This window comes from Zalophus californianus, chromosome 5 (genome assembly GCF_009762305.2).
Source record: "Zalophus californianus isolate mZalCal1 chromosome 5, mZalCal1.pri.v2, whole genome shotgun sequence".
NCBI classification, from domain to species: domain Eukaryota; kingdom Metazoa; phylum Chordata; class Mammalia; order Carnivora; family Otariidae; genus Zalophus; species Zalophus californianus.
The window spans coordinates 32,296,264-32,308,673 of NC_045599.1; the positions used below are offsets into that span (position 1 = coordinate 32,296,264).

At 34.6% G+C, this 12,410-nt stretch overlaps 1 protein-coding gene across 8 annotated transcripts in view; it reads left to right on the forward strand.

The window, feature by feature from the left end:
• Window positions 1–12,410, forward strand: part of MATR3 (matrin 3) — a 45,739-nt gene that overhangs the window by 19,957 nt on the left and 13,372 nt on the right. For 6 of the 8 annotated variants that reach the window (XM_027606644.2, XM_027606636.2, XM_027606641.2 and 3 more), the window contains one exon: window positions 7,034–8,124. In XM_027606644.2, the coding sequence (XP_027462445.1) occupies window positions 7,213–8,124 (912 nt within the window). In that variant the 5' untranslated portion in view covers window positions 7,034–7,212. Of the gene's footprint in view, window positions 1–2,087; window positions 2,166–2,248; window positions 2,317–7,033; window positions 8,125–12,410 lie in introns of those variants that run through there. The other 2 variants (XM_027606640.2, XM_027606639.2) reach the window with 2 other exon arrangements.

The following is a 12,410-nucleotide window of genomic DNA, read 5'->3' on the forward strand; positions in this document are numbered from 1 at the left end:
CCTTCTGGGCAGCAATAAACATAGCAAGTATGGAAAGTAATCAGTTGATATTAGGTTCTAAATAGGATCTTAGATTTGCAGTATCACTGATTGCTAATGAAGATAACTTTCTGATCTTTGGGGATGATTTGTATGGTTGTTTTTTTCCCCTTTGTGGCAATTACTAGGATATTAAATATCTCCCTTTGGTATGGTAACTTTTATAAGAACCTATTCCATATGTGAAAATTTAAAATAAGTGTTTGAGTCCCTGTTGAGTATCAAAGAATTAGATTTGTACATAAAAATTCTTGATGTAAGAAAATGTGGAACAGCAGAACACTTAACAGTGCTTAACTGAGTATCCTTGTATGGGCTATAATATTTTGAAAGAGCACCACAGAGGAGGGAGTTTAAAACTTGAAACTTAAGGAGACACCAAGAAATAGTCATACCAACATTCTTGGTAATGGTGGGAAACTGGAAACAGCCTAAGTGTTCATCGTCTGCAGAATAAATAAGTGTATGTGCCATGTGGTTATGTATATTGCAGTGAAATGTAGGTTTAATGCATGTATGAATCAGTTTTTTAGAAGTAGGTAAGAACAATCCATACATATTAAAAGTCAGTTTGCGTAAGATTCATGAATGCAAAATTAACACCTTTTTTAAAGATGTATATATTAAGTGATAAAACTTAAATACAAGGGACTGCAGAAAGGGAAGATGAAGGCATAGGAAACTGGTAGGTAGATGGTATCTAAGATGTTAGCGTTCCCTTTCTAAACTTGGGTGTTGTATACACTGTGGTTTGTATATAAACTGGCATGATATAAGGGGGGGGCAGTGCTGGGCCTTAAGAGAATTACTAGTATTAAATGAAGAGGGGAGGTAGTCCAGCAAATATATTTACACAAGTACTGAGCAGTCCCTGTAACTGCTTCTAAAATATTTTGCATAAGGTCAGTTGGCTTATTCGAGAAGTAGGATGCAACTAGAATGTGAAAGGCATTGAATACCATGGTGTGCTTTTCATGTGGTCAGTAGTAGGGAGTAATGTGTTTTTTAGCAGGGGAGTATATAAAATAGTGATGTTTTGGGAGGTTTGTATTGGAAGCTGTAAACAGGGATGCAAAGAGGCCAGCTGGAAAGGCAGGAGGACTGGGTATCTCCAATAAGATTATGGCAGGGAGTCAGGGAGGTGTAAGGACTTCTTTTTTGAGGATGAGAAGTTAATTTAAAGGTAGATTGGTAATGGGGAATAAGGAAAAAAGGTTTAATTTGTCCAATTCCCCTAGCCTCTGCTTTTGTCTTCAGTGTTCTAGGTCACTTACCAGCCTTTAAATCTGATGTCTTTTAAAGCGTACTTGTGGTTCAATAGCAAAATTCAAATATGAATTCCAGCTTTGAAAGGAAATGAATGACGCACTAAAGTTGACATATGAAATGGGGAGTACAGTGCAAGTGAAAGGTTTATAAGCTCTTTATTGGTATGTCTCTGGGTCAGTCCTTCTGCATCCAAGGTTTTTCTCATTGGTTGTTAGGATCAGATTGAATTGGTTTTTAGGGTCAATCTGCATAAAAGTAGATGATTACTGCAGTCCTGACCACGTGTCGGAAACCATTCTGTTTTATGTGGATTAACTTATTAAATGTTTACAGCTTTATGAAGTGGGTATTTTTCCCATTTTAGAAGTGAAAAAAATGTTAAATGATTTGCTTAGTTAGCTATTTTATAGTAGAACTAGCATTCACATCAAGGTATTTGGTAAAAAAGCTCCATATATACCAAATTAAAGAGTTGTACAAATGTTTGTGGGAACTGAGAGTCGAACATAAAGTGGAAGGAAATATCTTAGGGGTGCAGAATGGCACCTTGAGGAAAACCACTAATTCTAAGTAGAGAAGAAAGTAAGACAAGGTAGTATAAATCAAATCAAATCACAAGTGTCAGGTAAATGGAGTAACTTTCTATCCTGCATTGCTTTAATCTAAAAATTTTTAATGTCTAATTGAAAGTCGCTAAGAAAAAATTTAAGTGTAGGAAGATGAAAAATATTCCAAGCCTGAATAGGAATCCCTCCTGATTAACATGTTTTCTGTTTTAGCAGCTGAAGGCATTTTGCAACAAACACTCTTATATCATTAGCCTAAGGATCAAGAAGTGGGCTAGAAGTTGAATCCAGGTCTGTAAAATGGATTAGAGTGATAATCGTAAAGGACTTTTTCAGCCTTCTCAGCACTACTTTTCACAGTGTTTTTTCCTTAGGTGTGATGAGATGCATATTGTTTACACAAAACTGAAATGAATAGAGCTGGGACTTTATTTCCTAAGAGGTTTGTGAACTATTAGTATTTCATTTTATTATGAAAAAAACCTTTTAAGTCGCTCAAAGGTATGCCATACTAAAATGAGATTATGGCACTGAAGAACCACAGATTAAATTATAAGGTTTTAAAGTGGTTTAAGCTCTCTATATAAAAGATTGAATAATTCCTCAGTAAATCCATTTTTAAAAACCAAACCCTTAAGACGAGATATATGTTACAAAATCTATTAAGAAAAGAGTGACGTGAACTAATGTTAAAATAAAAATTTACTAACTTTAAGTTGGAAACTGCTGAATTGTGAGACCATTTTAAATTAATTAAAAGTGGGGCGCCTGGATGGCTCAGTCGTTAAGCGTCTGCCTTCGGCTCAGGTCGTGATTCCAGGGTCCTGGGATCGAGCCCCGCATCACGCTCCCTGCTCTGCAGGAATCCTGCTTCTCCCTCTCCCATTCCCCTTGCTTGTGTTCCCTCTCTCGCTGTGTCTCTCTCTCTGTCAAATAAATAAAAATCTTTTTTAAAAAAAATAATCAAAAGCGTGAAACTAAGGAATAATTAACCCTTTACAATAGTTGGAAATGAATCAGGTGCTTGGTTTACAAATTCTGACCACAGGAATCTATGTTTTTGTGTGATTGATGACAAAAATTAAGCAGCTACCTTCCGAAATGATGCTTCTTTGAAATTACTAATGGTGAACTTTCCCTCCTGTCTGTTGGTGACATGATTAGAATTTTTTTTGCTGTATTGGTATTGTTGGCTGCTACCTTAAACATACTTGGCATATTTTCTTTTTTCTTTCTTTTTTTTTTTTTTTGACAGAGAGAGAGCACAAGTAGGCAGAGAGGCAGGCAGAGGGAGAAGGAGAAGCAGGCTCCCCGCTGAGCAGGGAGCCCAGTGCGGGGCTCGATCCCAGGATCCTGGGATCATGACCTGAGCTGAAGGCAGACGCTTAACCGACTGAGCCACTCAGGGGCCCCTGGCATATTTTCACATGAATAATTTAACAAATCACAAGGATGTTTGGCTTTCATAGAACATTTGGGAAATCTGGAAAAAAAATTTAAGATTTTATTTATATATTTGAGAGAGAGTACAAGCAGGGGAGTGAGAGGGAGAAGCAAGGCTCCCCGCTAAGCAGACACTTAACCAACTGAGCCACCTAGGCACCCCAAAATCTGAAAATTTCTTAACATCCACTTGTGTTTTTAATTCAGAAGGGGGAAAAATACTATAAGAAGCGGGCGGCTGGGTGGCTCAGTTGGTTAAGCGACTGCCTTCGGCTCAGGTCATGATCCTGGAGTCCCAGGATCGAGTCCCACATCAGGCTCCCTGCTCAGCGGGGAGCCTGCTTCTCCCTCTGACCCTCTTCCCTCTCGTGCTCTCTCTCTGATTCTCTCTCTCTCTCAAATAAATAAATAAAATCTTTAAAAAACTATAAGAAGCTACAGTTTTCTAGCTGTCGCTTTTTAAGTTTTTGTAAGATTGAAGGGTTAAAATGTCAACATATTTTTCCTTAAGCATCTTTATAAGCTTTTATGATTATATGTATATTAAAAATAGTTTTTACGATGCGGTTATTTTACATAATTGAGAACATAACTAAAGTTCGATACGGTAGTAGTTAGATACTTTAAGACGTATTTTAAAATTTTGAATTTAAAAGCTGAAGGATTTTTTTCTATAATGTTTTAAAGAACCAAAGTCCTCTTAAGCTCATTTTAGTAATCCTGCTAAATAATCCTCTGGAAGAATGAATAATGAGACAAACTTACTTTACATAGGAAATCTAGATGGGGAATGACCATTTGCTTCTCTTTACCATGAACTTTGTGAGTGTGTTAAGCTATAATCGTGTTCTGTAGTATTTTAGTATTCCACTTTTTAGTTGAAGAAAGTAAATCCAATAAAGCTATTGATGGAATGGAGAGACTTGAATGTTACTAAGTGAAACTTATTTCTTAACCATACATAGTTATTCAGATGTTGACCGTGAAGTTAACATTTTTGGTAGCATTTACACTTATGTCATGAACTAGGTTTAAGTTCCAGGTTACTTAGAATTGTCTCATGTTTCCTGATTTTAGGGTGGAGATGCTGCTTTTTTTTGGAAGTGAAAGTTTTTTTGCATTGATGGGCATTAAGATTTTAATGGATAAATTGGATTTTGACATTACATTCTAGATTAGTTATTTCAAAGGAACTATTTTTGAACTTTCTTACCCTGTAGTATAGTGTACTATGGGAAGGCAATTTTATAATATGGGGAAAAACAGTACAATAAGCTACTCTTTTTTAAAAAGTTATTTAGTAAACACCTCACTGTTGTGCTAACCTTAATAGGCAGTAGGTTTTGCTTAAATGAGCCGTTTAAAAGGCTTGTCATTTTATTATCCCTGACCGAAGATACTAATGGAACTATTTTTGTAAGTGCTCTTTGAACAGTGCTGTCATGTCTGATTTCTCTCAATTTCTTTGTTTTAATGAAAAAAAAATTAAGACTGGTTATTTGTGTTCTGGTCAAAAGTCTGACTTAAGTCACTTTTCACTAATAATGTTCTCATGTCCTTGTGTGGGGCTGCATTTAAGTTGAAACTCTGAGTCTCAAAAATTATGGTTAGTCTTACGAGATTACAAGTTGTCATGGGATTTACATTGTCTGTCTTGCTCTTTTTCTGACATCCATTTTCTGTTTTGTCTTAAGGTTATCTTTTATCTTTACTTCTCTGAACCTTTCCTTTTACAGATACACCCTTTTCATATGTGCTATAAAGAAAAGTAATTGAGATCTCTGTAATCCAACAGTCATTTCCTTAAAGTATGATCAATTAAAAATTTTTACATATTCTTAATACTATTGTATAATTTCCCTAAGGGAAAGGAATAGTCCTTAAAAAAAAAAAAAACTGACTTTTCTGTATTACACAGCTTTGTCTGTACCATGAAGGGCAAAACTGCCATTAATAGTAATATTGCTACTTCGAAATGCTGGTTTTAGAAAACCCTCTTAAAGGTTTTGATCTTTTAAAATAAAGTATACGTGAAAATTTAGAGGGTCCTGTTAATGTTTGCAGTTTTTCAACTGCCATTCTATATGGCATTTTCTATAAGACACCAAGGAAACTGTCATCCAAAAAAGTCCACTTACTCTTGTCTTTATTATTCTTAAAGCGTAAGTAGTTTATATAGTGTATTTCATCTAGAACTAGTTTCTTTAGTATCTTTTCTCGGTTTCATCTCTCTTGGTGTGCAAAAACATCTTCTGTAATTCCAGTCACCTCTGATAGCATTTCTGTGTCTTTTTAACTTTGTTACATCTTTTTGTAAAATCTAACTAAGTCTTGCCTGCAACTTTTTTTTATACTTCCTCTACCACTATATGTCCAGTGTTTCCTTGCTTTATTCGATCATTGGTGGAATTGGTCCCATAATAGACTTGTAACTATTGAATATTGCCCAGTTTTTAATGAAATAAAGTTTAATAGTATTAAACCACCAGTGCTTAGGTGTACGGGTGATCAAATGTATGAAACTTAACAGAGCAATGCTTCTTAATTGAATTATGTAGCAGACAACTTTAGACTTAACCTCGGTATATAGTTGTGATTCTAAAAAATTATTTCATCAAGAACATTTGTTATGTATGTCATTTGATTTATGAAAATCACATGTAAATGCTTTGCAAATTCGTCTGTAACAATTTGAGATAAAATAGTAATTTAAGGGAGATAATGACAGTAACTTCATCCAGAAACATATCTTGGGGGGATTGTGTTCAGAATTTAAAATTACCCGGTGAATGGGCTAATCTTGTGAAAAATTTACAGAAATCTGTGTAAGCACAATACCATTTTCATTTTTACCTGTTTTGAGCTCTAGAAGGTTCTGTAGCCCAGAGTATTAAATGAGCTTTGATGGATGCTAACTTAGAGGGGAGTTTCACTTCTTTTAAATCACTTATACTTCCTGTACCTGGGTTTTTTCTTTGGAGTTCTCCTATTTCTATATTGACCATATTTAGTTCTCCTTACTTTTTAATATTAGAAATGAAATAAGCACTGCCTGATACAGGATGGATAGTAAGAAGGCAGTTAGTTATATGGCTTAAATTTGTGCAGAAATCCTTAAACTAGGAAGTCGCTTATTTTTCTTCACATCTGTCTTTACCTCAAATTGATTTTGCTGCATAAAGGTCTCGACTATTGTGTTTGGTCTTAGATCTTATACTAGGTACTTGGCTCCTAAGCTTCATTTACTTGTGATTTTACTTGGTTCTTTCTGATAGTAATAATAGGTCTCATTTTCTAAAGCAGAATACAACTGATTCATCTGACTTGCTGACCTTGATTTTTTTGTTTGTTTTTAGTCTTCTCCTGGAACTTAAACATCATACTATAGGGTGTATTTTTATTCTTCCAAAAGAAGAGACCCATCTATATTTTTATTGAAATTTTGATGTACTCAGACATCTAATCCTTCAATTGAAATGTTTTTAAATTCAGTATGGAATTCCCTTTAATAAACTTTGGCATGAAACACTACTTTTTAAATATCTATATGCAGGCTCTGCATACATCTGGAATCTGTTTAAGATATGTAATAAATTCCTTGTAAGTTTGAGATCTTAAATGTTTTTTTTAAATCAACATGATGCATAAGTTTTTTTTCTAAAAAAACAGCATCTACTTAAAGGGATTTATGACTAAAATTGCTTATTTTTCTACAGAGTTGTCTGCTGGTTCTCAGCTTGAAGAAGATTCTACAGTCCTTATTGATCCTTTTTCTTGGCGTTACCATTTTTTGAAGCAAAGTTAACCTAGTTTGCTAGTTTGAGCTTTCTTTTTGGCCTTCTTTTAAAAAAAAATTTTTTTTAAGTCTATAAACTAGACAAGAGATAGTTCTACAATGTCCAAGTCATTCCAGCAGTCATCTCTCGGTAGGGATTCGCAGGGTCATGGGCGTGACCTGTCTGCAGCAGGAATAGGCCTTCTTGCTGCTGCTACCCAGTCTTTAAGTATGCCAGCATCTCTTGGAAGGATGAACCAGGGTACTGCACGCCTTGCTAGTTTAATGAATCTTGGAATGAGTTCTTCATTGAATCAACAAGGAGCTCATAGTGCACTGTCTTCTGCTAGTACTTCTTCCCATAATTTGCAGTCTATATTTAACATTGGAAGTAGAGGTCCACTCCCTTTGTCTTCTCAACACCGTGGAGATGCAGACCAGGCCAGTAACATTTTGGCCAGCTTTGGTCTGTCTGCTAGAGACTTAGATGAACTGAGTCGTTATCCAGAGGACAAGATTACTCCTGAGAATTTGCCCCAAATCCTTCTACAGCTTAAAAGGAGGAGAACTGAAGAAGGCCCTACATTGAGTTATGGTAGAGATGGCAGATCTGCTACACGGGAACCACCATACAGAGTACCTAGGGATGATTGGGAAGAAAAAAGGCACTTTAGAAGAGATAGTTTTGATGATCGTGGTCCTAGTCTCAACCCAGTGCTTGATTATGACCATGGAAGTCGTTCTCAAGAATCTGGTTATTATGACAGAATGGATTATGAAGATGACAGATTAAGAGATGGAGAAAGGTGTAGGGATGATTCTTTTTTTGGTGAGACCTCGCATAACTATCATAAATTTGACAGTGAGTATGAGAGAATGGGACGTGGTCCTGGCCCCTTACAAGAGAGATCTCTCTTTGAGAAAAAGAGGGGCGCTCCTCCAAGTAGCAATATTGAAGACTTCCATGGACTCTTACCGAAGGGTTATCCCCATCTGTGCTCTATATGTGATTTGCCAGTTCATTCTAATAAGGTGAGTTAATGCAACAGATACTTCTAATTTCTTTTACATTGTAGTGACTATTCTGTATTTACCTATATCTTTTACTCTAATTCTGTAGTCTGGTGACACTGAGTTGATCAAGAATTTTTATGCTTTTGAGAACACTTTATTTGGAAGGTAATTGTTTTTGAGCATTAAACCAGGGCTTTACATTAATACAATCTGCCTAGATGACTTCTAGCCACAAAGCTGTCATCCACTGGGATTATCTTGTTGGTTTTTGGCATCAATATGTTCTTCTTAACCATATATTTAAGCAGGTTTTTTGTCTGCTTTGTTGAATTGTTTTAAGTATTTTTTTTTTTTTTTTTGCAGTCAATGTGCTCTGCCATTCAGGATGCTAGATTTCAGCTCTCCATCTGTCTTGATTGCTGATTTGTATGTAGTAAAGATGTATTCTTGAACAATTCTCTTTTTTTCCTTATCTGTGGCTACAGGGAAAGTTAATGTAGAGCCCTGGTGTTTGTTTCAGTATGTTTCATATTTTAGATTAGTTCATTCTTCTTTTTTAATTTCCCTTTAACACAAACTCTCATACTATGACTGAAATTTTTCATCATTTTTTTTCTCCTTTTCCACAGCTTTCTTAAACATACTTCAAAACTCACTTTTTATTATCCCATATTGCATCTGTCCCTTTAGAGACTTGGGAAAATCAACTACTGCAGTATCCTGCTCTATGTTCCTCATAAGCATATTCTTTTTCTGACTAGGCTTAGACTTCTGGTATAGTCATTTGAGAGAGAAAAAAAAAATATATATATATATCTAATTCTCCTTTGCTTTAATTATCACATCTAGCAAAATGGGAGCTTTTTCAAAATGCCCTTATAAATACATTGTCCTTTCTCTTGCGTTTTCAGTGTTACTCATTCTCACAGAATTTTTTTCGATACATAGTGCAGTTGGCTTAAAAGTCAACATAACAGCACTCTAATAGCTTGATCTATGCTCTCTGACCGTCCATATTTCCTGATGTGCTGTACAGTTATTCTCCTTACCATGTGCTGCCATGAAATTGATTTGATGATTACTGTTCAGGGTTTTTTCTTTAAGGTAACATCTGGAAGGATCATTTCTTTTTCATCTCTCCGTTTAAAATGCATTTTTTAGTGACTTGATTTTTTTTGAGTAAACTAAATCATGGATCATGAATGGTTTTGTTTTTAATCTATTTAAAAGTATTACCAGTCACTCCCTTTTCTGTGTTTCAATCTCAGTATTTTTGCCTCAGATAATTAAGAGACTTCTTTTATTTGAATTTACAGAATACTTTGAAAAATGTCTTTAAGAAGTTGATTCTTAGCCAAATTTATGTATTTCTATAATACAAAAATCTTTTGAATCAGTGTATAATAGTTTAAGTACAGCACAAATAAGGAATATTTTAATCTTTAATCCAAATAAAATTAACTAACATTGAATGCTAAATTTAAATTCCTAGATTAATTTTTATTGAAGATGTAGCCCCAAACTCATAAAAGTTAAGGAATTTTATTTGCTAGGTGTCTTTAGTGTTGTCTTTTTTCCAAATATGTTGGATAAAGTTTTAGCTCTGCTGGGAGTTGATTTAATGAAAAGGTCCACAAAACTTCGGTGACTCAGTTTTTTCTGTTACTTCTTGCTTTTTGCAGAATTGGCAATATGATCAGTGTTCTCAGATAGGATCTCTAAATTCCAAGCAAAATAGCTACAGTGTCTCAAATGAAGGTGATTCTAAGGGACTTAAAATCTTTGCTAATGGAGTCCTCATACATCAAGAGCTGTTGCTGGAAATCTTATTCTGACTTTGAGCAGTATTTACCCTTGTTGCTTGCACATAGAAAAACACTAAAGGAACACAAAAAGAAACCACAAGAGGGCTTTAATCAGAGAAAAGTTTCTGTATTATATGTGATTAATCTTTTCTCTCCAAATTTTGCTGCCTATTAGTTCCTGAATAATAATATTAATAAATCACTATAGCTAAATGGATCTAAATTAATGAAAGAACAGTTTTAAAATATCTGATGAAACTTTGGATTCAAGAGTAAGATACTCTGCCTAGTGCAAGAGGTACCTGTAAAAATGCTTAGGCCCTAGCTGGTTTTGGTATTATGCCACAGTATTGGGAACATTTAAGAATTACTTGAGGCCCTTTGATTGATTGATTGGTTGATTGATTTACAAAATTTATATTTGTAAATTGGGCCAATTTTAAGAAGTTTAAGTACTTGGATTCTCAATGTATTCCAGTTTCCTTAACATAGCTCATGTTTTCTGGGTATCTGTGTTATTGAAAAAATATTTACCTTTAGTTGTGGTCCTTTCTCATTTTATAGCTGATATAGAAACAACGACTTGAGAAAATTCCTGTGGTGAAAGTAGATAATGAAAATTTTTAAACATTTAATCCTGCTCTCTGGTATTGCTGCATAACTTGGAAAATCTGTTCTTTTCACTTAGTGGTAGTGTTAAATAGCTTACATGAGCAAAACTTCATCTTACTATGAAATAAGGAACTTTTAGGTGAAAAACGTGATCTAATTTGTCATCATTATTTGTCATTATTTGATATTTTAAGTGACTTTCAGTGATGGTGTTGCTTTTATTTCTTTCTAGGTCATTTTAGAATGTCAAATTGCTTTTCTCCACAACCTCAAACTTCCCTCAAATTCTTTTCACTTAAAGTGCCCGCTACAGCCTTTTCACTGTCTTGTCACTTGGGTTCATATTTTTCCTTTTAGTGTTATTCTAGAAGCCCTTAAATTCTTTATTCTGCCATTCCAGAAGTGCTTCTCCCAAATTATCCTTTCTTTATATAATTTAGGTATCTCAAAGACATCAAGGTGAATATAGTTTTCCTACAGAACTTCTACATTCAAAACGTGAATCCTTTTACCTTATTAATCTGATGTGAAAGCTACCTCAATGTAGAATCAAGGATATACGTTTTTTAAAAACCCTTTTGACTCTTAATCCTCACTTTAAACCAAAGATCTGGTGTGGTGTAGTGCAGATTAGGAATGGGTGGGTTTGGGAGGTACATAATAATTCTTTGATCTTGGCCTTCCTTCTAGTACTTTGAAAGACCAGCTATACTTTTACCATAAGTTTGAAACTTTAAAGAGCATAGAGGATTGGATATAAATAGTTTTCTGTTCAACTAGATACCCTTTCCATCTCCTGTGAATTAGAAATGTGCCTAATAGGGTAACTTTTACTCCTCTCCCAACACACTGCTTCTCAAGGACATTTAAATAAAATCTGAATATTTTTAGTTCAGAAAATTCTAAGTTAAGGTATTTGCTTAATCCCTCTTACGAATTTTGTGAACTTTACCTATGGCGCCTCTTCTTACAGCCATTTTAAAAGTGTCCTCCAATAAGTTAGTGGTCTGTTGCTTTGCAAGTACAAACTTTTTATATCCCAAATAACTGGTTGTGGAGCCAGCTGGAGAGATTTCTTCAAGTTCCTTAGCTATTAGCCATTATTTTTAAAAGACAATCTAGATTTGAGATACAGCTTCCATAGTTCTTCCACAGGATTTTAGTTAATTCTTTTAGGGCAGAGGAAGTTTGTAAGCTGTTGTAATATAAATCCATTTTTTAAAAATTAGGTTTATAAAATACCATTCTGAAGCTTTTCAAGAAGGTATCTCTTGTAATTTGGTTTCTTTAGTTCAGCTCTTAGTGAGACCCCCTTTTAAAAACATTGCCTTAACCCTGTTTTATATTCCAAATACAATGCATTAGGTAGTGTGGATGTGACAAAAGTTGCCTCATTTTGTGGGAATTTGTGAAACAACGATACTTGTAAAGCAGGAATTGTAAAACGAGATAGCTTTATAAGCAGTGTAATGACAGTTCATTTTTTTTTTCTTTTTCGAGCACTTCTTACGTGCCTGGCAATGTTCTGATAAGCAGTTTACCTTGAGTCATTCACTTTACACAAAATCCTAGGAGAGTATTGAATCATAGTAAATTTCAGTAATACGTACCAAGGATTCATGTCTACTAAGTGGCACCTTGGGAATGGAACCTAGGTAATCTGACTGCAGAGCCTACTTTTCCTAACTCAATTGTCTAAAACATTGATCATTTATATGTGCATTTTTTAAAAAAGGAAAGCTTATTTGCATAAAATAGGAAAGAAGTTAATCCCTTAAATTAAAAATAACCACAAAAGAGCACAAATATTGATGGATATAGTGTTTCCCCTCCCTAAAATTTGGAAACAGACATTCCTGAAATTTGCTTCTTTCCTTTTGGGAAATA